The 27,798-nt window shown below is 44.5% G+C and overlaps 1 protein-coding gene and 1 long non-coding RNA gene across 3 annotated transcripts in view; one reads left to right on the top strand and one right to left on the bottom strand.

The window, feature by feature from the left end:
* Window positions 1-24,009, bottom strand: part of gpat2 (glycerol-3-phosphate acyltransferase 2, mitochondrial) — a 124,656-nt gene extending 100,647 nt beyond the window's left edge. Inside the window, exons 1-5 of one of the 2 annotated variants that reach the window (XM_063195384.1) lie at window positions 23,965-24,009; window positions 23,083-23,184; window positions 11,430-11,540; window positions 8,830-8,909; window positions 4,028-4,138 (exon numbers count right to left, since the gene is read on the bottom strand). In XM_063195384.1, coding sequence (XP_063051454.1) covers window positions 4,028-4,138; window positions 8,830-8,909; window positions 11,430-11,540; window positions 23,083-23,142 — 362 coding nt within the window. In that variant the 5' untranslated portion in view covers window positions 23,143-23,184; window positions 23,965-24,009. Of the gene's footprint in view, window positions 1-4,027; window positions 4,139-8,829; window positions 8,910-11,429; window positions 11,541-23,082; window positions 23,185-23,880 lie in introns of both variants that reach the window. The other variant, XM_063195383.1, reaches the window with a different exon arrangement.
* Window positions 23,200-27,798, top strand: part of LOC134446103 (uncharacterized) — a 60,394-nt gene continuing 55,795 nt past the window's right edge. The window contains exons 1-2 of the long non-coding RNA XR_010034376.1: window positions 23,200-23,443; window positions 23,653-23,783. This is a non-coding gene — a long non-coding RNA (uncharacterized LOC134446103). The remainder of the gene's footprint in view (window positions 23,444-23,652; window positions 23,784-27,798) is intronic.

Here is a 27,798-nt window from a genome sequence, read left to right on the forward strand (position 1 = left end):
AAATACGCACACACGCACAACACAGAATGAGAGCAAGTCAGCAAGACAAACAAACAAACATACAGGCACACTCACAGCATGACGGCAACAGAAACACACACACACACACACACACACACACACACACACACACACACACACACACACACACACACACACACACACACACACACACACACACACACACACACACACACACACACACACACACACACACACACACACACACACACACACTAGAGGAGATGAGACAAGTCACAGGACTGTCTTTCAAACAAAGATGGTAATTGTGCATGGACAAATTTAGGACACCCAGACAGACACTCACAAACACACACTGACACATTTACATTTCAAAAGGGCGGTCGGGTCTGGGGTAGCTGTTGGGCTTGGTGAGTCATGACTCAGGAATGATAGAAATGCGGCACTAAAGTAATTATTATTTACAGCAGGAAAGGTTAAGTAAAGGGGTCATGTCCCTCTGAAGCAAAGTGCTTATTAGTAGTGAACAAACCTCCTTTCCCCTTCTCTCTCACTTCATCCATCCATCCATCTCTACCATCTGTCATTCATTCTTTCCCTCTCTTCCTCACATCGTCCTTTACGGTGTCCAACTTCTAATCTACCTTTTCTTTCATCCTCCATTCATTCTTTTGCTCCATTTCCTCTGCGACTGTCCTCCCCCCCCCCTCTCTTTCTCTATTGGGCAGTCATGGGTAAGCGGTTAGGGCGTCAGACTTATAACCCAAAGGTTGCCGGTTTGACTCCTGACCCGCCAGGTTGGTGCTGGGAGTAACTAACCAGTGCTCTCCCCCATCGTCCTCCATGACTAAGGTACCGTGACCATGGTACCATCCCGCCGCACTGCTCCCTTGGCACGCCATTGAGGGCTGCCCCCTTGCACGGGTGAGGCATACATGCAATTTTGTTGTCCTTCGCTTTTTCATCTTCTCAAGTGGAGAACGCAAGTCTGCATATTGGAATGCACAACCTGACTCTAGATTCCCTCTCCGTAATGGCAGCATGAAGAGGGGTGGTGATGTGGAGGGCGCCGTAGATGGAAAGGCTAGATAGGGGGGAAACGAGGGGGAGGCGGCTACATCAACATTCCGCCAAACGCTCCACCGCGCTCCATCAACATTCCATCGAACACCGTGTCTCCTTCCGCACAGACAGACCCCCCCCCCTTTTTCATCACCCCCCACCCCCCCTCAACGCCGCCATGGCAGTTTATCACAGCAGGCGGGAAGACTGAAGGGCTGAGGAAGAGAAATGCAGCCATACATCCGTCCTGCCTGTCGCGCTTTATTGCCCACATTCTTCTCTTCTCACTTTCTCATTTATTTCTTCTTTACCCTCCCTCCCTCCCTTTATCACTCGTTTTCCCCCTTTCTATCTCTCCACCCTGCTATCTCTCTTCACTTCATCATCTCATTCCACCCTCTTTTTTTTCTTTTTTGCTTGACCTCATTGTTGTGTTCTAGTCTTGGCCATTACTTTGGATTAAGGAGGCTAAAATTGGGTGTGCTGACTGCTATGTTTTATAAGGAGAACTGACATAAATTAATCTAGGTGAAAACATGTACTGCGTGGTGACCTTTCAAGACACGAGTCTCTTATCTTGGTCTAGGAAGCATGTGAGTGAGCTACATGCTTCTCTTCTTTTATCCCTCTCTGTCTACTTTCTTTCTCTCCCTCCCTCTCCTTCTCTTTCATTCTTAGCTGGGAGTCTCTTATCTGTGACTCATTCGACATGTGAGCAACCTCTATTCTATTTTTCCTCCCTTTCCGCCCTCTCTCTACTTTCTTCCTTACTAGGGGTGTGAATAATAATCGAAATGTATCGATATATCGTGATATAATCTGAGGAATGAATCGCATCGTAGGGCATTCGTAAGTATTGAAAATAATCGATTCGCTGGCCCCTGCCCAATGCCCTAGCTCCATGACATAATAGAAGTGTAAACGTAAGTGGAATAAGGTCGAATCGAATCGTATTGTATCGTATCTTGGGGCATTCTTAAGTATCGAAAATAATCGAATCGCATTGCAACGAATAACAAGATATTGAATCGTATCGTCATGGAGGCTGTGATTTACACCCGTATCCCTTACTTGTTTTCTTTTCAGCTCTTCCTCTCTCCCTTCCACTCTTCGCCATCGTGCCACATTCAGGGCTGAGCTGAGCCATCCTCCGCTCTATGTTCCTTTCTTTCCCTCTCCGTACTTTCTCTCCCTTTAGTTCCCTTTAGTGTCTGTCTCATCCTCTTTTTTGCCCCCCCCCCCCTTATCTTAGCGATCTTACAGCCCTCAGACTCGACTACATGACATGTTCAGAGCAGAATAACCGTGTCGTGTTTCTGTCAGACATGGCGCGCCACAGAGAGCATGAGGAGGAGCCTTAGGCACTGTGTGTCTCATGCAGTGCTCAACATGGCAGCGTTTCATGTCGACAGCCCATGTTTAATACATTATCTATGGGCATTAGAGTCATGAATAGAGTCCGCATCAGTTTAGCGATGTCAAGGCCCCTTTTTGCCTACAAAATAGGAAAGCGCTTAGCAATGCTCGTCTTCCATCTTTATATCATATAATTTTTCAGCCAATTCACTGAACCAGTTGAACACAGGTAGTGTAGTGTAGATGAGCTAACTTCACCTGTACCAAGAGCCCAGCCAGAAAGACATTACATTACACTTAGCTGGCATTACATTACACTTAGCTGAGACTTTGATCCAAAGTGACTTGACAATTATTTTAGAGGGTATTGGTTACAGTCCCTGGATCAATGTGGGGTTAGGTGTCTTGCTCAAGGGTACTTTAGATAGAGAGACAAAAAGATTGTTCAGTCTCCATCGAGAACCAACTTTCAGGAGTGAACAGTATTTGGGAGTGAACAGGTCTGTAAGTTTGAGACTGGGTGCGGAAACGGGCAACAGCGTAATTCTCTGTCTGCCTGAACAGGTGAGGATCTTCTGCACGGTGTCATCCCTATGTTCTACAGTATGTTCCATATCCTATGTTCCCCGGGTCCTACAGTATATCACGTAAGTGAGTGATCTTGGTCTCTTCAGACAACACAACATGGTTCCAGTGATCCATATCCTTGGTCTGTTCATCTCTCTTGAGACCAGGATAAACACATTTGCTTTAGAAGGTGCCAAGCATGTGTGGTGGTAAACAAGTGAGTTTTACAAAAAAAAGTTTATCCTATCAATATTCAAGCATGGTAGTGGGACTGACATGGCTTCGGGATGCATGAATGCTGTCAACATGCACTGTGACCACTGAAGCAGATCATGATACTCTCCATTGGATTGCATTCTAATCTCACACAAATCTATTTAAGGCAGGTGCAGAATCAAATCGTAAAAGTTCACTGTAAAGAAAGGTTGAAACGCACACCGATGACCTCCCTTTTAATCCCTTTTCATTTTGAGAAGATTCGAGCCAACACAGCCCCTTCTTTACCGGATTTTAATCTGGGGTGAACTCACTTTTGTGGGCAATGTTCAAACATTAATGGCTGTATTTTGATTTTTTCTGAGTGAACAACAATTTTAAGCGGTTATATATGCTGTTAAAAGGTCACTAATCATTGTGTCAAAGTGAAATTTCTTTAATGCTCTCCTATGGAAAGATATACTCAGAAATCTGCAAAAATGTGAGGGGTATACTCACTTACAAGATATACTGCATGTTACCTGCTACCAGGAAACTTAGAACCCTCGTGTTCACTCCAGCTTCCAAGTAGACTGCTGCCGCATGGCGAGCGCAGGTTGTTGTTAGGGTTAGGGTTAGGCTGCCACTGTGCGCAAACTTGACAGGAAATACGCATGGCAACCGTTCCTGCAAGAAATATGCATGTGCAAGCATCCTGGGCCTTATACCCTTGTCAGACACAATGTGGGGAACATGGGATTATTTTCTTGAAAAAGGGTTCTAAGTTACCCAGTCCCATACAAAGACCTGGGAACATAGGACCCGGGTAACATAGGTACTCTCCCTTCTGCACTCGCTGACTAACCTGTCGTTGCAGCAGAGCCTGTGGAGGCGGTCGCGGCCTTGGCTGCTGTACACTCGGCAGCTCCCCACGAACAGCACACAGCACGCTCTCCTCACCAGCCAGCCACGGTACCTGCAGTAAACACACACACACACACACACACACACACACACACACACACACACACACACACACACACACACACACACACACACACACACACACACACACACACACACACACACACACACACGGTAAAAAACAACGCAATACAAAAACAGTCTTGCTCTGGAAATTCTAGGTTTGCAGTTGTGAGATTGCAGAAACATGCTGCTGAATTGTTACCAGTGGAACCATACATTTGTGAGTTGTGAGTTTGAGTTGTATGTGCATGCTTGTGCACAACTGTGCATGTATACTGAGCCTATATGTACAGTGTGTGTATGCATGTGTTTGTGTGTGTTTGCGCGCACGCGCGTGTGTGTGTGTGTGTGTGTGTGTGTGTGTGTGTGTGTGTGTGTGTGTGTGTGTGTGTGTGTGTGTGTGTGTGTGTGTGTGTGTGTGTGTGTGTGTGTGTTAGTGTGATGTTGGGTGGAGGCAGCGACACGGGGGTAAATGCTTACAGGCTACCGACCCTTCTATTCCTACATGTGCAATACCACCAATTGACACAGACTTTAGCATTAAGGAAGCACCCCATCACAATTACTCAGACCTAATTATTATACTTGCAAGCAACACACCCAAGTTCACGGTGGGTAAGTGCGATAAAGAGCGGTATACATTAACAAAGTCCTTCTGGTTGAACACTAATTTGCCATTTATCGTTGAGTAGCAGAGCAGAGGCCTTCAATAATGAGGCTCCTGTGGGGGAACTTAAGATCAAGCCCAAAGCCTGTTTTAATGTGTTTAAATTGGAGCACATTAGTAAGAGGAAAAGTTGCACTACCATTAATCATTAGCTGTAAAAGTGGATAGGGGCATGGTATGGCCGGGTGGGCCAGGCTTATAATTGTGGCACCCACCAAGGGCAATTTTCACACTTCTGGCTGGATGATAGTAGTAGTAGTAGTAGTAGTAGCCTTTATTTGTCCCAGTATGGGCAATTGTTTTGCAGTGGTGGTACACCTCTCACACCCGCACACACACACGCACCCACATAAAACATTTAACAGACATAAATAACCGTTTAAAACGCATAAAAAGGTGGAGGGGTTAAGATAAATGTGTAATCTAAGAGAAAGATCTACAGAGTAGGGCTTAGAATAGCTAAACATACAACTCATGGCTATCTATGCTTCCTAGTGGAATTTAGCAGCTGAATAGCAGAGGGTAAAAATGAATTTTTATATCTATTTGTCCTAGTTAATGGGCATTTAAAGCGGGAACCAGAAGGTAAAAACTGGAATTCCTTATGCAGGGGATGGGAGTAATTTTCTAAAATACATTCGGCCTTCCTTATTACCTGTTCCTCGTACAGCGCAGTCATGCTTTTCTGTTGAACACCAGTAATATTGCTACAAACCTTAATAATCTTTGATATGGCATTCTTGCTCTTAACATTAAGGAAGGCATACCAACAGATCGCAGATAATGTATGAATTGATTCTATAAAAGACCTATAAAACAAAGTCATTAATGTCTTGTCCACTTGGAACCTTGCCAGCTTCCTAAGGCAGTATAGTCGCTGCTGCCCTTTTTTGCACAGCATATCAGTGTTGCTGTTAAAAGTTAGTTTGTCATCTATGATGGACCCCAAGTATTTGTACTGGTGTACTATTTCTATGTTGCTTCCATTTATCGTGGTAGGGGTAGGGTTTGGAGCTTTTTGTCTAAAGTCAATGCACATGTCCTTTGTCTTGGACACCTTGAGCTCCAACATAGCTTCTTGACACCAATTCACAAAATAGTCTATAATGGGACCATGTGATGTGGTCTACATCAGGAAGTTAATATGCACAGGGCCAGATTATCCATAAGGGCCAGTGGCACAGTGGCCAGGGGCACCAACCATTCACAGCCAGTTAGGGGGCACCACATGACACAAACTTTACAAATATTGTTCATAAAGGGGGCACCTGCGAGGTGAAGTGCCCGGGGGCACCACAGTGTCTTAATACGGTCCCGACTATGCATACTATTATAGGGTGTTGTTTGAGGCCTGCTTTCACATCAGACAATGAAAACAAAAATGTCTTTGTTGTTTTTGTATGGATGTTTCCTCGTCCATAGTTATCTTTTCGCCACATACTGAATTTAGAATAATGTGTTGGTTCATAATGAAGTGGGCAAAGTCAACTTCTATGGGAGGTCTCTATCCGTTTGATTTAGTGTGACAGGACAAGATGACAAACGAAGACAAACTTTGGTCTGAATTGACTATTTTGGTGCATAGCAAACATCTGGACAAATCTGGTTGGCTAATTGTTACCTCCGCCAAGGTTGCGTTGGTTTGTTTGTTTGTCTGTCAGCAGGATAACTCAAAAAGCACACATTTTGATGACATTTTGTGCAGTTGTTGGAGATGACAAAAGGAACAAGTGATTTAATTTTAGTAGTGATCCGGATCATCATTTTTTCAAAAAGATTCTTCACCATTACAGGATAGGGCAAAATTTGACATGCCAGTCACAGAATCAAGGCAGAAAAAATAGGGTGTTCTACAAACAGCTTCCTTGGCAGAGGTCTGCACTCTCTGAGATTTCTTGTTTGTTTATATTTTTGGATCGCTTATAGTTGTATAATTGTCACTAAACCCAACGGGACTAGAAAATGATGATTTGAGCCTTCATTTAAGTTGTTGAGGAAAACGCAGTGTGTGAAGCCAACCAAATCATGCTTTCAGTTTTTCCATACCACCGCTAACACAATCCAAAAAAGACACAAACAAACCAATTAACGGCCCTGTGCGCCAACACCACCACTTTGTCAGAGTGTGTGTTCCACATCCAAAGAGCTTGGCAGGGGTGTGTACGCTGAGTTGCCATTCTAGTACTTGCATATTCGCTTCCCAACTAGGACACATACAAAAGAGCCAGTGGCATTTTCAGCATGAGCAAATATTTAAATGACCAAAAAAAAAAGAAGCCATTTTGGGTACCCCAGACATGGTACGTGCCGTGGCATCATTTAACAGTAATAATGTTCAAAGTATCCACAATAATTTTTCCCCTCAAATGATTTAGAGAGGGGAAAAAAGGTCGTCAGCCATCTTAATCCGCTAAAAGATGGTAAAGGCGGAATGTAAAGGTCAGGAAGGGGTCGATGATCGCACTCTTGCATCAGCTCACATCAAACGCAATCGGCCTCCGTAAGAAACAGAAGCAATGGGCCACTGGAAAATTCCATTCCAATTCTGAGGTCGACTTTCTCATATGTTTTTTTTCCCCATGAGAATGTTTTTACAGTATTACAAGGTTGCATGCACTTGTCATACACAATTTATAGGTACTGTATAAGAAACATGGAATAGTATAAGACACATGGAAGACATCTTCCCGGAACCTTTTTTGGGCAACTCTAGTGACATTCTGGAACGACACATGTTGAATAAATTACATCGCAGATTGTATGCATCACAAAAGAAAATATTTAGGACATGCCTGCCTTAGCTGCTTATCTTAATGCTGTTTGCACACCTATCCGATCCGACCAGACTCTCCAACTACGACTAGTCAGTTGTCTGTCTGCTCCTTTCGGTCTTGATCGGACACAGTTTGCTCCCCGAACACACCGGGTTCTACGACCACCAACGTCCTTCAACTCCTCCAGATGCACAGAGACACACCGAGCCAACTCTGTCCCAAATGGCCCCAACGCGCAACAGTAACCAACCGTCCATTTGGTGTAGAGACGCCTGAACAATAAATTATTTTTTTATCACAACTAGTATTGACTGAGCAGTCAATAAAGAGGTTGGGGAACTGAATCATCCCTCTGGGACATTTCCATTCCACCATTCAGGTCTCAGTGTGAGACATACAACCATGAAAGCCCAGATTAACACCTGGACATCAATGGCTTCATTGTTTTCACAACCTCTACAAAGAAGGCAGTGTGAAAAGTGCACTGACATGTTAACAAATATCTTTCATTAACAGATTACATTGATCCATCTACGCTGTGTGTATGTCAGTGTCACCACCTCCACAAAATCCCCTCCATACTAATGTGCTCTTGTGTTCTTTTTATTATTTGTTTTTATCTTAAACTCAAGATACACACAAACTAGGGGATGTCACCAATTAATTGATTCATCGTGAATTGATGACACAGGTGATGGCATGACAAAATGTGTGTGAAGAAGGGTGTAAAGAGTTGGAACGTTTTAAAGAATAAATAGAAATAAATTTAAATGTAAAATGCTGCTTATCAATTAATTGTAAGTCGATTTTCAAGGTCAATCATGTCAAAAGTTAATGAATTACTAGTAATAATAACTGATAATTTGAATCCCTAACGTAAACCTTTGCAAAGGTCCATCAACTATCTTTGGTATAGTAAACTTTGGTTTTTACATCAATCGTGTGACTGCAGACTGATCATCAGGCTGGATCATTTGCAAATGGGCAGATAAATTCCATTACAACGAAGAAAAAACATGCACATCCGTCTCAAAAAAGTCTTAGGTGCAGGACTAGCAAAGTCACATGAAAAAATGAAAATTAAGTCCACACACCAAGCTCCCGTTTCTGTAATTCTAATGTGACCTGATGAAGGGCAGGATGCCCGAAATGTCACATTGAAATAACAAAAACAGGAGCTTGATGTGCAGACTTTATTTTCATTTTTTCTGTTTAGATTCCATGCATATATAGTTGTACCTGGTGTGAGTTTCATTGATGTACAGAAGGTTCTGGAAGCCAAGGGATGGTGTGTTCTGCAGTTGCAGTGGCTTTCGACCCTGAAAAAGACAAAGAACATTCTGCTCTCAGACACACTTCAGAAAAATAGTAGAAGGAAAAGGAAAACAGCTATTGAGGATTATCATTATTACAAAGAAATACTACTGACGATCACTGCTAAATTAAAAAAAGGAACACAATGTTCAGTTTCCCCATCAGGTTACATAAAAGCCACTTATGAAAACAAGTAAATGGAATGGAATTACATGGCTGCAATCTGAAAAGAACAAGTCTCTAGATTGCTAGCCCCGCTTCGTGTAAATCACAACATCGCTCTGGGTGTGCATGGGGAAAACACCATAGGTGTGACTGGAAATTAGTTTTATTGAAAAGCAAATATGATTCCCCTGCTTGGGAGAATGAAGCACTTCAGGAGAGCAGCGCTGCCTAGCCGCACTCAGGGGCCCTCATCCCTCCTATGCTCTCTTTCACTCCTTTTTTCCCTACATTTTTCCCTCTCTGGCATTTTTATGCTACATATGCAGTCTCTCACTTTCACACACACTCAGTGCGCAAACACACACAGATACACACAGACACAGACACAGACACAGATACACACAGACACAGACACACACACACACAGACACAGACACAGATACACACAGACACAGACACACACACACACACACATACATTTTATGTATACTATGTTGTGTGTCTGCCTATTGGGCCCAGAGCATGTAATAAAGTTCATATATACAGTGGTGCTCATATGTTTACATACCCCAGCAGAATATACGCTTTCTTGGCGATTTCTCTCAAAATATGAAGGATTACACAAAACCTTTTTTTTCACTCATTGCTAGTGACTGGCTTAAGATATTTATTAGCAGTATTCTGTGTTTACTCTTTCAAAAGCATGATCACAACCCAAACTACCCAAATGACCCTGTTCAAAAGTTTACATACCCTAGTTTCTGATGCTGAATATGGCCCTGTTTAACATCAGGGACTGCTCTAAATTGTTTGTGGTAGTTGTGGATAAGGTTCTTAATGCTCTCTGATGACAAAACACATTCTTCAAAAATGACAAAACAGCACATTCTTCCTGGCAGAATGGTTGTTTCCTATAATACCTTTGGGTGTCTTGCTGGAACCTCACATTTGAGGTTTCTCCTGAGTGGCTCAATGATGTTGAGATCAGAAGAGTGAGACGGTCGCACAAAAAACTTCATTTTATTCTTTCTGAAGCTAATGATGGGTTGATTTGGCTTTCTGTGCTGAAATATTGTCATGTTGGCATGTCCAAACAATGGACCATGTGCAGATTCAAGGCTGATGAGTGTCAAGTTTCCTCCAGTATTTATCACGGGGCAATGTATTCATCATTCTGTGAGTATGGACCAAAAGTGTAGTGCATTTGTAACTCAAATGTGCCCATGACATCAGTGGTCCATAACCAGGTTTCACAGAAGGGATGGTGTAACTTTCATCATAGGCTCCGTTGACTGTTCTCCAAATGGTACTGTTAATAGTGGCTGAAAAAAGTTCCACATTGATCTAATTTTTCCAAATGACTTTGTCACATGCATTCTGATGCTTCTCACTATGCTATTTGGTGTATCATGCAAAATAACATGTTTGCATTTTTGTAGTAATGGCTTTCTCCTGGCAACCCCCAACAGCCCATCTTTCCTCAAGTGCCTCTGTCCTGTACAGTTTAGAACATTTTTTCATGTTGTCCTACATTTCACCTGAAGTTATTTTTTGGTTGTCCTATGCCTCCTGAACAATTTCCCTTGCAATGATCATTGCAATGCAATGATTCCCTTGCCCATTGGCTTGATTCCAACCAAACCCCTCATATTGCATTTCTGAATTCAAATTCTAACAGTGCCAACATGACAATATTTCGACGCAGAAAGCCAAATCAACTCATCATTAGCTTCAGAAAGAATAAAATGAGGGTTTTTGAGCGACCATCTCACTCTCCTGATCTCAACATCATTGAGCCACTCAGGGGAAACCTCAAATGTGAGGTTCCAGCAAGACACCCAAAGATATTATAGGAAACAACCATTCTGCCAGGAAGAATGTGCTGTTTTGTCATCTGAGAACATTAAGAGCCTTATCCACAACTACCACAAACAATTTAGAGCGGTCCTTGATGTTAAACAGGGCCATATTCAGCATCAGAAACTAGGGTATGTAAACTTTTGAACAGGGTTATTTGGGTAGTTTGGGTTGTGATCATGCTTTTGAAAGAGTAAACACAGAATATTGCTAATAAATATCTTAAGCCAGTCACTAGCAATGAGTGAAAAAAAAGGTTTTGTGTAATCCGTCATATTTCGTGAGAAATCGCAGAGAAAACGTATATTCTGCTGGGGTATGTAAACATATGAGCACCACTGTACACACACACAACTAAAAAAAAAATCACACTGTAGAATCTACAATGTAAACAGTGTAGATGCTCAAAAGACTCAAGCATGTGCGCGTGGGGGCGTGCACACACATATATACACACACACACACACCATATAATCATGCTGATTGCAGTAACCGTTGCTTACCAAGCTCTCGGGGGTGCACTTGTGGCAGCACTGCCCCACCAGCGGCCTGAACTTGCCCAGGAAAGGAGTCACCGTCTTCAGCTTCTTACGGATCCGCATCCCCCAGGTCACCTGGAAGAGGCATGGTGGGATTACATTACATTGCATTACACTTAGGTGACGCTTTTATCCAAGGCGACTCACAGGTTTCGTACAGGTTATGTCTGTACAAGGAAAAGTTGACAGAAATATTACGTTACATTGCATTTGGCTGACGCTTTTTATCCAAAGCAACTTCCAGTTATTGTAAGTACAGGGTATTGGCTACTTGCCTGGCTCTTGCCCGACCTGTAGTTCCGCACAGCTTTGTGAGCTCCACTACTAGGTCTGGGAGCATGTAGCAGGATTCCATTTCTACAGTCAAAAAAATAATCTCAGCATTTATTGCTTCAATATCAACAAATTCTTTCAAAACCATTTTCTGTTGATCTCTAAAGCGTCAATATAGTCTATAATATGACCCGTGACTCCTCAATGTGAGCTGCCAGTGATATTGAAGTGATAAATGCTCGGCATTATTTTTTGAGTCCAGAAATTGAATCCTGCCACATGCTCCCAGACCGATGTGTGTGTTTGGAGTGCCACCAGGGGGCTCCAGAGCACACACACGGAGGTCTGGTAGGAACCAGGCTAATTGGCTAAGGTCCATGGAGCAGTGTGGGGTTTGGTGCCTTGCTCAAGGGCACCTCAGCTATGGAGTGAGATAGGGAGTGGAGGGTGGGATTCAAACTAGCAACCCTCTGATCTAAAGTCCATCTCCTTAACCACTAGGCCACGGCTGCCCAGTAGGCCATGGCTGCCCAGTAGGCCATGGCTGCCCAGTAGGCCACGGCTGGATTATCCATTACGGGCCAGTGGCACAGTGCCTAGGGGCACCAACATTTGTTTTTTTTTACTAGTGAGGGGGCACCACACAACACAAGCTTTACAAACACTGTTCTTAGAGGGCGCACCTCTGAGGTATAGTGCCCAAGGGCACCACATTATCGTAATTCTTAAATTCTTAAAGCCCATTGGGAAACTCCCAACTCCCATTGTCATTGTGACACAGCACTCCACAGCACACAAGTGAACACTGCACACTGCACACAACGAAATTGCATTTATGCCTCACCCGTGCAAGGGGGCAGCCCTCAGTGGCGCCCCATGGGGAGCAGTGCGGTGGGACGGTACCATGCTCAGGGTACCTCAGTCATGGAGGAGGATGGGGGAGAGCACTGGTTGATTACTCCCCCCACCAACCTGGCGGGTCGGGAGTCGAACCGGCAACCTCTGGGATGCAAGTCTGACGCCCTAACCGCTCACCCATGACTGCCCATATAATACAGCCCAGCCTGAAAGAAGCTATGGACAGTCAGGCACAGACAAAAAAATATGCACACATAACATACCTTTACCATACTGAAACAAACACACACACACTGGCATAGGTGCAGAGCCAATATCATTGATACACACGACGCGCACACACTCCCACATGCACTTAAGACACAAATACAAACTCTGTATCTCATATAAACCATATCATCTTCCACTGTACATGCATGCACTCAATTCATATTAAAGTCACGCTGCTTTCATGTAGGGCAATTTTTGTACTGTAAAGCCCACACACACACACAGACACACACGCACACACACGTGCACGCACACACACAGGCTCAGCCACACCTACACCAACAAGCATACCCACTACACAAACAGAAGCACTCGCACTCCCTTTTCCTTGCACACAGGGGGAAGATCGAGCTGACAAAAAGACATGAGATCCTGGTCACAGTGGGTTTGCTGTCAGCCAATCTGAACACTGAGTGGATGCGACAGATAAGGGGAGACTGAGAGCTGGGGAGAGTGTGTACTCACTGTGGGTCTGTGTGTGTGTGTGTGTATGTGTGTGTGTGTGTGTGTGTGTGTGTGTGTGTGTGTGTGTGTGTGTACTGCGTGCACGGTGAGAGATTGAGTGAATGAGAATGACAGACAGACAGACAGACAGACAGACAGAGAGAGAGAGAGAGAGAGAGAGAGAGAGAGAGAGAGAGAGAGAGAGAGAGAGACAGACAGAGAGAGAGAGAGAGAGAGAGAGAGAGAGAGAGAGAGAGACAGAGAAAGAGAAAGAGAAAGAGAAATAGAAAGAGAATCAGATAGAGACAGAATGTGAGACGGAGAGAGCGAATGAGAGACAGGGAGACAGACACAGAGGGAAAGAGTAACAGCTCGAGTGTTTGGTGATGTAACGATGAGTCCTAATTTGTTCAGTCCTCAGTCCAACAGCATCCTCAGGGTGACACAGCACACCGCATCACACATGATCCACTGCGGTTAGACTAGAGAACATACCGTACCCATATACAGAGAGCAGTGTCCAATCCATGGACATGCCATTTCTGTTACATCCCAGTGTTCATTCAGAGCTCTGCCACTGTCATCATAACACAATTTATTCATAGCACCAAATTTGCTAGGCTCTCATACAAGCACTCATATAGCAGAGTGTCCAAACAATTAACATAACATGCCACTTGTCACATTCCAATCCCATCTTAAGTTTTGACAGCAGTCATGATCACAACACCAATCATTCAATACAGTAACATCAACTATTCAGCAGTAAATGCATAAATACTCACGTGTGCCCAAACATGCCATGTGTTATTACATTACACTTAGCTGGCACTTATAATCCAAGTGACTTACACTTATTTAGGTGCAGGGTATTGGTTACAGGCCGTGAAGCAATGTGGGGGTTAGATGCCTTGCTCAAAAGGCACTTCAGCCATGGATGAAGGTGCTCGTAAGGGTGGGATTTGAACCTGCGACCCTCTGATCTACGTAAAGGACAGCACTCGGACCACTGAGCCATGGCCTACTGTACGATGATGCACTAACACAACTATGCCAACTGTCACTCATGACCCTCACAAGATTATTCTGTATTGCTCAGCACATCACAGTAATATTAACCAAAATAAATCACGTAATACACAAATCTAATCTAATCTATTACATCTAATCAAGGTCAGTGATTCTGAGCAAATCATGTTACGTGTTCTTATGTAGTGTACATTATAAACCAAATTCATACATTTCTGCTTTTAAGATTTAAGATAATGTCTGCATGTGAAAGGACAACCGAGTACAAATCACTCAGACCCCACTCCAGTCCTGCACTGTGCCTGTCTCAAATATACAGTATGTGAAGGAGCAGAAGGAGTCCTGTGCCCATCGTAATATAACCTTATATCTATAATTATGAGATTACCAAAGGTGGACGACGCACAAGGCCGCAAGACAAGCACGATTGAGCTCGCATTCATCAAATGTTCATAGTGGAAGCTGGGGGGGAGTACCATAGCGAGCGTTAGTGACAATTGATGCATGAAATAAAATGTCCTTTTTTTACCTGGCAGGAGATGAGATCATAAAGACATTATGAAATATGACAGTTATCACAAGCAATCAGACCATGGGGTGGTGCACATAAGATCCAAAATGGAGACATTCAAAAGCATTATGTTAACACAGTTTAAATCTTCAGTGAACCCAAGCAACTACGTTTTGAAAAGGAGGTGTTCCGACTACTTTAAAGGGCACATTTTAGCTCAGGCAAGTTAAACGTGAAAGTGAAAGCCCAACTGGGAAACTCCTCCTCCCATTGTCATTGTGACACAGCAGACAGCACATTGCACACAACAAAATTGCATTCATGCCTCACCCATGCAAGGGGGCAGCCCCCAATGGCACCGAAAGGGAGCAGTGGGTCGGGATGGTACCATACTCAGGGTACCTCAGTCATGGAGGAGGATGTGGGAGAGAGCACTGGTTAATTACTCCCCCCACTATCCTGGCGGGTCGGGAGTCAAACCAGCAACCTTTGGGCTACAAGTGTGACGTCCTAACCGCTTACCCATGACTGCCCATAGTGTGTGAGTAAATGTTAGCCTAATAAGTTCCTTCCTATTTGGAGTTGGACTGCCCCAAACTCAAGGCCTGGTAGCTCATTAGACTTTCCAATTAAAACAAAGTTTTAAACCCACAGCCTTGAGCCGGAGATGGATGAACTAAGCCACACATGCTCATTGAACTCATCACCTCTGAGTAAATGAACAGCTAGCTTACTTGTTTCTCAGTGTGACCTCCTAGACCTCATCGAGGCAAGAGAAAAACAAAAAGGGAAACATTCATGAACAGCGCAGTGAATCCTTGTATATTAAGAATAAGATCCATTCCCTCAATTCACAACTAACTCAGGCCAAGGTTATTTTTCAGTGGCCTTGTGGTCCCTGTCAGTGTTGAGCAGGAGTATGACCTCCCGGAGGTGCGGGGATAAGGTGTCATCCCTGGCCTTTGCTTTCCTATTAACTACAGAGTATGGCATGCCCAAAGTGTATCCGGAAAGGAAGCTTGTAAAGAGAAACAAAATTAATTCCATTCTTTCCACCACAGCCCCCCTACCTAGACTGGATCCTCTTCCCCGAAACTTTTTTCCCCCTTCTCCGTGGACGCTAAACCCGTCTTTCACTATCTTGCACTAACTTTCAGCATTTTTTTCACTCTAGTCATTTCCATCTTGACTAATCTGGTGTCAAAACAATCTAAATTTGAACACTAAACATTGCATGCTGAGTTTGTTTGTCTCCTACTGATAGTACATTGGCTTCTTATTCAGTGCTTTTGTTTATCAGAAAGGACAGTTTTGTAGAATTCTTACACACCTCCTCTGTCTAGGTGCCTAGGAGTGGAACCCCTGGGGCGTGCATGCGTTGCATATACGTAGAACCTTGGTTTGGAATGCTGAGGGCATATCCTCCGCATGATTTCTATAGGGTTTTCATTTAAATATTGTCCGCATTCTATGCTGGTCTAAGTCAGACGCCCACACGGCCGCATGACATCATAGGCATGACATCACACCACCTGAATCTACTACCCCCTTCAAGGTAGATGAGCCAAGCTGGAAAGAAGTGAATGATTTCATCAGGAAAGCCAGGGGGAAATCAGCCCAATTATAATGGTATTCCATATAAGGTGTACAAAAACTGTGAGAGGCTCAGGAGACGCCTCTGGAAGTTGCTAAAGACAGCATGGACAAAGAACTTTCTGGCAGAAGAATGGGTGAGAGCAGATGGGTGTTTCATCCCAAAAGGAGAAAACTCTTCAAACATCAAGGAATTCCGTACCATCTCGCTCCTCAATGTGGAAGGGAAAATCTTCTTCGGGATCCTGGCAAAGAGACTGACAACCTTTATGCTGGAAAATCAAGTCAAGTCAAGTCAAGTAGGTTTTATTGTCAATTTCTTTACATGCACTGGTCATACAAAGAATTTGAAATTACATTTCTTGAAAATGGATACATGGACACATCAGTGCAGAAAGGAGGTGTCGCAGGGGTGTCTGGGTGCCTGGAGCACACCAGTGTAGTCACCAAGATCATAGAGGACGCTAAAAGGAACCGGGGTGATCTGGCAGTACTGTGGCTTGACCTAGCTAATGCCTACGGTACAATCACCCACAAGCTAGTGGAAACAACCCTAAGGACTTACCATGTTCCACAACGACTCCAGAGTCTCTTGCAGGAATATTTCAACAAGTTCCACATGCGCTTCACCTGCAGGAACTTCACCACCAATTGGCAAAGGCTAGAGGTGGGGATTGTGACCGGCTGCACGATATCAGTGGTCCTGTTTTCTGCAGCAATGTATCTACTTGTGAAGTCAGCTGAGAAACTACGCAGGGGCGCGATACTGTCAAGTGGCGTCCAGCATGTACCCATCAGGGCATTTATGGATGACCTGACAATTACAGCCAAGTCAGTACCAGAGGGGAGGTGGATTTTGGAAGATCTGGTGGAACTCATGGATTGGGCAAGAATGGAGTTTAAGCCAGCAAAATCCAGGAGCCTAGTGCTGAGGAAGGGACGAGTCCAGGACAGTATGCGCTTTAACATCAAGGATGTCACAATTCCAACAGTTCGAGAGAAGCCTGTGAAGAGTTTAGGCAAGTGGTTCAGGGCAGACCTCAATGATAGGGAGAGCATCAAAGAGACACTCATTCAAGTGGATAAGTGGATGACTGCGCTGGACAAGAGCGGATTACCTGGGAAATACAAGGCCTGGGGGTACCAGCACGGGGTCCTCCCGAGAGCGCTCTGGCCACTACTCGTGTACGAGGTACCTGTGTCCACGGTGGAAAGGCTAGAGAGGAAGATCAGCTCCTACCTGAGGAGATGGCTTGGTGTACCAAGAAGTTTCTGCTCAATTGGACTCTACAGCACAGGGAGCAAGTTGCAGATGCCAGTTACTTCGGTGGTGGAGGAGTTCAAGGTATCGAAAACACGCCTGGCAATGATGTTGAGGGACAGCAAGGACAAGAAAGTTCGGCAAGCAGGAACTGAAGTAAAAACAGGCCGTAAATTGTCCGCTAATAAGGCATTGAGAGAGGCAGAAGACCGCCTGCACCAAGCCGACATCGTTGGCACAGTGGCCCAAGGGAGGCTGGGACTGGGATGTATTACAAGGGCAAGCTGGGCAAAAGCGACCCCCAAAGAACGCCGGGGGATGGTGCAGAAGGAAGTCCGCAGGGGAGAAGAAGAAACCAGGCAGGCCAAGGCAGTGACGATGGGCAAGAAGGGCAGCTGGACAAGGTGGGAGGGGGTGCAGGAAAGGACATTAACATGGCAGGACATATGGAACATGGAGGGGTACAGAGTCAAGTTCCTACTGTCCTCTGTGTACGATGTCCTGCCAACACCATCAAATCTGCACATATGGGGGTTAGCAGAAAGTCCTGGCTGCACACTCTGTGGAAAACCAGCTAACCTGGAACATGTCCTCTCCTCATGCCGTTCAAACCTGGCAGATGGGAAATTCCGCTGGAGACATGACCAGGTCTTGACCAAGCTGGCGGAAGGTCTGGAACAAGCCAGGAGGAAGCAGAGAAAGCTGTTTAAAGGACCACAGTACATCAAGTTTCTCAGGGCAGGAGAGACCAGTATGCCACAGACAACAGCGAAAGGTATCTTGTCTACAGCAGATGACTGGGAAATGCGTGCAGATCTACAAAGGCAGCTGAAGTTCCCTGAAGAGATAACGACCACAAGTTTTAGGCCAGACGTCGTTCTCTGGTCCAAAGCCACCAAGCAGGTCGCACTGGTGGAATTAACCGTGCCATGGGAAGAGAGGATGGAGGAGGCGCATGAGTTCAAGCGAAAGAAATATCAGGCCCTCATCCTTGATTGCCAGCAGAATGGTTGGAAAGCCTGGAACCTGCCGGTGGAAGTGGGTTGTCGCGGCTTCGCAGGGAGAGCACTCTGGCGGACGCTAGGACAACTAGGCATCGAGGGACTGGCAAGAAAACAGCTCATAAGCAGCATGACAAAACAGGCGGAGGTGGCATCCCGGTGGATCTGGCTGAACCGTGATAAGCGATGGGAGAAAGGAACACCAAGGACTCAGAGCAGGGTGTCAGGAGGTATAGAGTAGAGTAGGGTAGACGATAGGTCATTGAGGGGCTCCTGAGCTGAGTGGCGGAGGTGGGGGTAGTTCCAGGACGCTGGTTCTGCCGCCGAGCCCCCAAAAGTGTCGTGGGACTAAATCTGCGAAACACGCTATTGGAAAGGGGGTGCCCACCTGACGACTGACTGAAGCCTCTCAGTTCAGGACCTGGTGCCTCTGGAGGTGGGGTTACGATGACCAAGCCACTGGCTCAAAGGTGGGACAGGAGGAGAAGCCTGTAAAGTTGAGCCAGGTGCGATGAACAATCGTATTCTGCATAGGTGTCCTGTTCTCGGGAAATAATGGACTAATTGACTCAGCCAATCAGAAGACGTTCCGTCTGCTCACCGGGTGATGAAGTGCATGTAAGGCAAGGCAAGGCAAGGCAAGTTTATTTATATAGCGCATTTCATACACAGGTGCAACTCAATGTGCTTCACAAAGTTAACAAATGTAAATGAAAGGAAACAGGGAAGAAAGAAGGAAATGAATTAGAGTCAAAAAGCATTTAAAAACATTAAGATAAAACATAAGGTAAAAATAATAATAAAATAAAATAAAATGAAACAAATTAAATAAAAAATAAAAATAATAAGAATAAGTAATTTAAGCTAGGGGAAAGCATCTGAGAACAGCTTTGTCTTGAGTCTAGATTTAAAGCTATCAATAGTGGGTGCATTTTTTATGTCATCTGGAAGCTGGTTCCAAAGCTTTGAAGCATAGAAGCTAAAGGCTGCCTCTCCACACTTTGTTTTGACTTTTGGAATCACCAGCAAATTCTTCTCCGTTGACCTTAGTGACCTAGTTGGTGCATACAGCTGAAACATATCCAGTAGATATGTGGGTCCCATTCCATTTAGTGATTTAAACACAAGTAGCATAGCCTTAAAATCAATTCTGTAGCTTACTGGGAGCCAATGCAGCGATCTTAAAATTGGAGTAATGTGGTCGAACTTCCAGTATTTCATTGTGGAGGGCACCCTGCTGAATGAAGGCAATTAGAATAATGTTTAGCAGGCTGAGGACTGTTTCTAATACGTAGAATACAATAGAATACGGTAATTATGTTGTGTTAGGATGACAAAAAATTGCTATTATTACTTTTCTAATTGTCAGTTAGCTGACATCATGCCTTAAAAAAACACATAATAACATGTTGAAGATGCTTCAAAAGTTGCAGAAATCTTCATTGAGGGGTGCACCTAGTCGTCAGTAAGGAGTAGGATGGAAGTGGAGGATAAGCACAACTAATTAGCATTTATTACTAACAATTGTATTAATATTAGTCATTGGTAATTATACAATTATAATACAATCTATCCACCTCTCAACAAAGTTTATCCACCCATCAATACGGTTTAGGCAAAATTAATACCTTTTAGCAGTTCATCCACCAGGGGTGGGGTGTGGGCTGGAATAGAAAACCATGGCCTTTTTTGGTGAGAAGGTCTCAATAATTGAATCTTCTCAGAGCCCCAGGCATATCTCTTGGTGTGTCTGCTGCTACAATTGTCTTTTACTAAATCTTAATGATTTCATCAAGGAGAAATGTTCAGGGATAAATCATTGGCCACTCTATCTGACGGCAGATTTCAAAGGTTTCCAAGAGAACTACTATAGCAAAGTAAGTCAGCAACTCCAGAAGGGGAAGAACTTTTCCAGCACACTTCAGCAAGCTGATTGAAATGCCCTGAGCCCCATTCACTGCCCACCCACATAAAAGAGCATAGAAGCGGGAAAGAGGGAGGTGTTGAAGTTATTGATGAATTTAATCTTCAGTCTTCCCACTCCCTGAGAACCAGTAATTTAAGTTTCAAGATCTTCTGTCTTCTCCTCTTAAATGTGCGCAGCCACGACTCTCAAAGACATTGGAGATATTCATCTGCGGTCAGGTAGCCTACAGCTTCTCATGCCAACATTCTTAGCGATTTATCAAGACTGGATGAAGAGACAAGGATAACTTCAGTGAAAAAAGTTAAAAGTTACTACAGCGAAGTTCCCAGTACGAAATATTTGTTGTATTCAGAATAAGAAAGTATAACAAATATTTGTGCATTTCATCATTCATCCAGGTGATGAAATCTTGAAGCAAGCCTTAACGAAAAGTGCAGTTGCTTACAACTTTGATAAAGAATTATTAAAGATAGCATTCCTTCAGAGAATACTATGTACTTAAGGGAATCAGCTCAAAGTAAATAGCAAGGCTAATGCTTTATGATACTAAGGCAGTCATGGGTAAGCAGTTAGGGCGTCAGACTTGTAGCCCAAAGGTTGCCGGTTCGACTCTCGACCAGCCAGGTTGGTGGGGGAAGTAATTAACCAGTGCTCTCCCCCATCCTCCTCCATGACTGAGGTACCATGAGCATGGTACCGTCCCGCCGCACTGCTCCCTTGGGGCGCCATTGAGGGCTGCCCCCTTGCACGGGTGAGGCATAAATGAAATGTCATTGTGTGCAGTGTGCAGTGATCACTTGTGTGCTGTGGAATGCTGTGTCACAATGACAATGGGAGTTGGAGTTTCACTTTCGTACTGCAATTAGTCTTATATGCACCTGTCAGCTGCTGCAAACAGTAACACAACACCCCCCTTCCCTTCCAATTTACCTAGGGCCAAAAGCAAAACAACAATTCCTCCAATTAAGACTTAGCATAAAACAAGACTCTTTGCCCCCTGTTATAGTTGCTTGTAGATATTTAAAACATCTGCTTTTGTTTTGTCCTTGAAGACGGTTGATAAAGAAATAATTTCCTACCCAAAAAAAGATTTATTCACAGGAAAGGTTTCAGCACTACTCCAATCTCGACTCTGTAGGCCCTACAGTAGGCACAACGTATTCTGTTACTGTTGCTACTGTACTGTTGCTTATGATGTTGATAAAGCCACCCCAGGCATAAGCTTATACCATTAAAAATGGTCCCAGGTTCACCCACTCACCCACCCACACCCACTCTGCTGTTGTACAAACGTTCGGAAAACACTGCTGATTAATACATAGAAGGTTGGTATTAGTTCTCCCCAAATCCATTGGTGTACATTGTACAAGTGACTGAATTTGAGGTTGAGAGGCAAAGTGTGCAGCCACTCTCCTACGTACATCCCATCACTAACCAGGAGAAGGTGGGTGTCATGGTAACAGCTGGGTGCATCAAGGCCTGCCAGCACTGAGAGAACACTCAGGCCTCCAAGAGCCTTGAAGCTATCAGGTAGCAATCAGCCCAGGGCTCAAATGGTATCAGTGGCTCACTAGGACCACGAGCGGCACTTAATGAGCAAGCTTGCTCGCTGCAATCAAATACTGTAGAGCAGTGGTTCTCAACCTTTTTTGAACAAATACCCCTTGGCCTCATCACAAGCCTCCCAACGCCCCTTTGACCCCATCATAAGCCTGCCAACACCCCCCTAAGTATTAAAAAATAAAATAGTCTAATGCCACCCAATGGCAATTAAGCTCCGCACCCTCTCAGCTGATCCTTCTCAACGCCCCCCCTAGGGCCCCCAACGCCCCCTGGGGGGCTGTAGCGCCCCCATTGAGAAACACCACTACACATGGAATGCACTCTCAGAAACAGCAGGAGATCCTTGCTGAAATTGTAACCCTTGGTTCATCTCAAATAGCCTCATATCACTGGAGGCTTTGAAGGAACAATATTAGACTAGAATGTTTGTGAGAACAACACGGCCTGGTATTCGTGAAGAGACTAGTGTTATTCTTGATCTCTTTGCACACAAAGAAAAACCTCTAGCTGTCTGGTCTGCTTATCAGTCCACAGGCTGCCCTGAGCAAAAACAGCACGGCAGCTGCTGACCGATCTTTGTGCCACCGATAATCACAAGACACACTTTGCCTTATTTTACCCTCCTGCCTTAACATGTGTAGCAGCAGAGTGCTGGGTGTGGAAGAAAACATCTCTGTTTATTGTGGCCTCATTCACTAATGCTGGAATTCAGGTTGGTTGGTTCCATTCATAAGTAGTCAATTAAAAAGGCAGTGGTGCAAAACTGTCAAGATGATAAAATATATTTTTCAAAAAAACAAAATTGTGCGTTCTGCAACTGAAAAAAAGCCCCTACACAGAGACATAGGCTATAAGCCCAGACCAATGGGATGGACCCTTGAACATACCGCTGGTTTGTTGGGAACAACTTTATCCCCTGCTCCAATCTCAGCTTCCACAGACGCCATCGTCGCTTCCGTCAGTTTCCGAATTGCCCTTTCAAGTCAGACCTAAAAAAAAAAAAAAAAAAGTAAAACAATATGACAGACGTGAAGACATACCGGTAATAGCCGGTAATCATTTGGTAATTGATTCAATTCAAGGAAGTTCTAGAGCTTCACCTCACACGAGGCAGAGCGAGAGCCACTGTCACCACGAACCTCAACCCAGCTGAACCTGCACATCAGTCATATCTAAAACGCTGCGGAGGACATGGCAGTGTGGTGGCAAACTCTGATGTTGTCTATCTGCATTATTCCTGCTAAACAGGTAACATCCCAGTCTACTAACACATGCATCGATATTCAACATGTATAACAACAGTTTTGCAACAGGCATAGCTCTCTATGTAGTACTGCATGAACACCACGCACCTGCCCACGCCATCCCTTCAAGCAGCTAGCAAGTTGTCTTCATGACATCCACGAGACTACAACACCACTAAAACGTTAAACACCACTTATTTTCCCTAAAAACAGAACGGTCGCCCAACTATTACTTGAACAAGAAATCTACCAAAACCTACGCGATGGTATGGTGATGGTATAAAGAGAAGAACCTGCAAATGACTCTTCACAACTAGCCGACATCCAGACAAGTTAGCCAGGAGGTAAGTTCAACTCTCTCAGTAACAGCCATTTGCGAACATGGTTTTCAAGCTAGAACTAGTCAAGAAATATGTTCGTAGTAACGCCATTATATCTTACCAATTATACAAAGTTAAAGTAGTTCAACGTTTTTCATTTTGTGCATTCCTACAGTATGCACAACAAGAGCATACAAACACATACCTGTCCCGTACAAGGTTTTATACTTCATTGGTCGGTCGGTGAGTGTCAGATCTTTGGTGACCAACAGAGGGCGCTGGTGCAAACAAATAGGTTCTAGGGATTTTTGATGGTCCTGTGTTGTAGATTCTGTCAAAGTTGGTTTGAAGCTGACTAATGTGAACAAATTATTAGTCTCTCTATAGAATAAAATGAATGGTTGGTATAATCAGTTGTTGTGACCAGAAAGCATCTTGTGATATATGGCCTGTCCTACACAATCCCATTCAGAGCAGAGCCATGCATCTGAAACAGACTGAATGTTGTGCAATAAATCCCAAAATAAGCTATGCGTTTGCACTTCAACTGGAGCAAAAACAGCAGAGCTTCTAACACCCTCATCAGTTACATCAGGAATTCTGAGCAAAACTTTCTCTGTGTGTGTGCGCTTGTACACACACACACACACACACACTCTCACACACACACACACACTCACACACACACACACACACACACACACACACACACACACACACACACACACACACACACACACACACACACACACACACACACACACACACACACACACACAGCATTATGAACACTACTTCCTCACAACACACACACTCACATCAGAGGACATGTGCCTACACATAGATCCCATTATCCATGCTTTGACACACATGAATGCAAAGGTCTACACAATTATGTTTACGCAAGGGTGGGCACAAACACACAGACACACACAGAAACACACAGACAGACAGACACACACACACACACACACACACACACACACACACACACACACACACACACACACACACACACACACACACACACACACACACACACACACACGCGCAACCCATTCTTGAATAAGGAGACTTGGTGTTTGAGAGTGAGTCAGCCAATGCAGTGCAAGCTGTTTCTGCATATCAGGTATGTGTGTCTTATTTTAGACTATTACACAACAACACTAGCCTTCCAAACAAGGCCTGTCCAACGGAGAGAGAGCTGCTGTAAGTTTTCGAGACAGCTGTGGAAAGAATGGAAAGATGTGGAGGTCTGATGATGCAAGATAAATTTCATTTCTTATAGAGTGCCAGCTAATTATTTACAAAAAATCTTGCAATTCAAAAATCCTGTAATTAGCTCTGTTTATATACCCACCACTGGGACTACACCAGTACCTAGTAGCTATTTAACATACAAAATATGGACCCCCTAACACACACACACACACACTCACACATTAGATTACATTTAGGAGATACTTTTATTCGAAGCAACTTTCGAGCCATGTGTGGGGAAAGAACACCGAGCACACACACCATACTCTCTTGGCAAAGACTCTGGTGTTTGCTCTCCATCGATCATCTAGTGCAGGGATGTCAAACTCAGGCCTGGGCCAAAATTTGGCCCGCGGCGCCATTTTATTTGGCCCGCGAGATCATTTCAAAATGTTAATTACAGTTGGATCACATACATCATTAATATAGTATAGAAAATGTGACTTGACTGAGAGCAAAACTTTGGGGGATCACAAGAATTATGAGTGGTTCAGGTTAGTGTAACAGCACATACTAGACCATAGAAGTATACAATAGCAGAAATATATATGATGGGAATATGTTATTTGCCTAGCTCTACATATGAAGTGTGTGTACTTTATGGACAATTTCAGTGCATTTTTTAAAGAAATATTGAATCCGGCCCATGACGTCATCTCCAATTTTGATTTTGGCCCGCTTTGAATTTGAGTTCAACACCCCTGATCTAGTGCCACAAGTATTCCACTGCATATGTCTCTTGGTCTATAATTATCTTTCTTGCTCTCCTTCATCTTCTTCACTCTTTCACTTTCCATCCATCCATCCATCCATCCATCCATCCCTTTTTTGCCTGGCTTAACATTTGTCTCTCCAAACTCCTCACTCTTCATGTTGGCCTTTCATATTAAGCCCATAGCTTGTAAGTGGACAAAACAGATGGTGAGAAAGACAGAGTGGTGCAGAGCAGAGGAGGGAAGAGAGGAACATGGTGGTGGTGGTGGTGGTGTCTTCGTGTCTGCGGCTGTGGCAGCTATAATCCAGCATCAGCAGCCAAACGGCAGAGAGCTAGCGTTTTGTGCTAATCCCTAGCTGGTTGGTTGGAGAGACCTTTGAGAGCTAGCATGGTGCTCAGGCAGGTGCGCCGACAGGGGGACAAAGAGGTACGTTGTCCCTGGCCCACGGCGATAGGGGGCCCAGAATTGGGTCCCCATTACATTGTATGTATTGGGTAGGTAGGGTGGCCCTTTCAGATGACTTTGTCCTGGGCCCATGGTGAAAGCTGTCAGAGCGGCCCTGATGGTGCTAATCCATGATTGCTGCTTTGGCGTTGGCTTGGTGGGGATGAATAAATAGCTGGCTCTGGCTGGCTGGCTGGCTGGTTGTGGTGTTAGCAGAGGCAGAGGCGGACTTTCCATTAGGCAAACCTAGGCAATTACCTAGGGCACCGACCAAATATGTCCTTCATAGGGGCCCAAACTGTCACGCCAGTCGTGGTAAACACACACAAAAATAGGCTCGATCTAAATTTGACAGTTATGTTAAGAAATCGAATATACAAATGAGACAAAAAACACAGAAATGTATGTTTATATAATGACTTTTGAGGGCCCCCATGTCTATATTTCGCCTAGGGCCCCAAAATAGCTAGATCCGCCTCTGAGCAGAGGCTCATGGGATGCTCCGCAAGCATGGCTGCTCTCCTGTGCAGCATGCCCTACTCAGGCTTTACACTACGTGACGTGAGACACACAATGTGGCTTTAAACCAGCTGGAAAAGCACACGGCTGGTGGGTTAACAGGGTAGAAAGAAGTGAAGTGAGTTTATTTATTCATTTATTTTTAAGTATGTTTTGGGGACTTTTTGGGCCTTTATTATGACAGGAGGACAGTGTGAGAGGAGACAGGAAATGAGCAGGAGAGAGATATGGGGTAGGGCTGGGAAATGACCCCGGCCAGACTCGAACTTGAGTCACCATGGGCATGCCAGCCCAAATGTGGGGGGCTTAGCGCGCTGCGCCACAGCACCCCCCTTAGAAGTGTAGTGAGTTTTATTGAAAGTTTTTAAACGTCCTCACCTCAGGTGATATAATATTTCACTCAGGCGAGCCTAGACTCATCAATCTGCAGACAGTGCAAAGTGTGCATGTCAATATTCAGAAAAGCACACAGAGACACTGTGAAGCAGACACGCACGCACGCACACACACACACACACACACACACACACACACACACACACACACACACACACACACACACACACACACACACACACACACACACACACACACACACACAAACACACACACACCTTTGTGCAAAGAGACCACTTCATCATTCATTCTTTATCCATATTAAAGGAATTAACCTCCCCCCAACTACACACACACACACACACACACACACACACACACACACACACACACACACACACATATGCATGCATTCGGTGATGACTGTAGTTTGGCAAATGCGTGCGAGCCGAGCAGGCCCAGCCATCCAGCCCATACATCATCAACCTTGCCCATGGTTAGTCGGCGTGTAATGTAATTTATGGTGGCGTCTCCCCCGGCTCAGTAGACTGTATCAAATAGCATTCACATCACATAGATGCAGGCGCTTGCGGTAGCCTGCCGTACCTCCCAGGATTTACCCATCTCTCAATTCCCTCAATTCCTCTTTTTCTCCCCTCTCTCTCTCTCTCTCTCTCTCTCTCTCTCTCTCTCTCTCTCTCTCTCTCTGTCTCTCTCTCTCTCTCTCTCTCTCTCTCTCTCTCTCTCTCTCTCTGTGTCTCTCT

The sequence above is a fragment of the Engraulis encrasicolus genome, chromosome 3 (genome assembly GCF_034702125.1).
Source record: "Engraulis encrasicolus isolate BLACKSEA-1 chromosome 3, IST_EnEncr_1.0, whole genome shotgun sequence".
Classification (NCBI taxonomy): domain Eukaryota; kingdom Metazoa; phylum Chordata; class Actinopteri; order Clupeiformes; family Engraulidae; genus Engraulis; species Engraulis encrasicolus.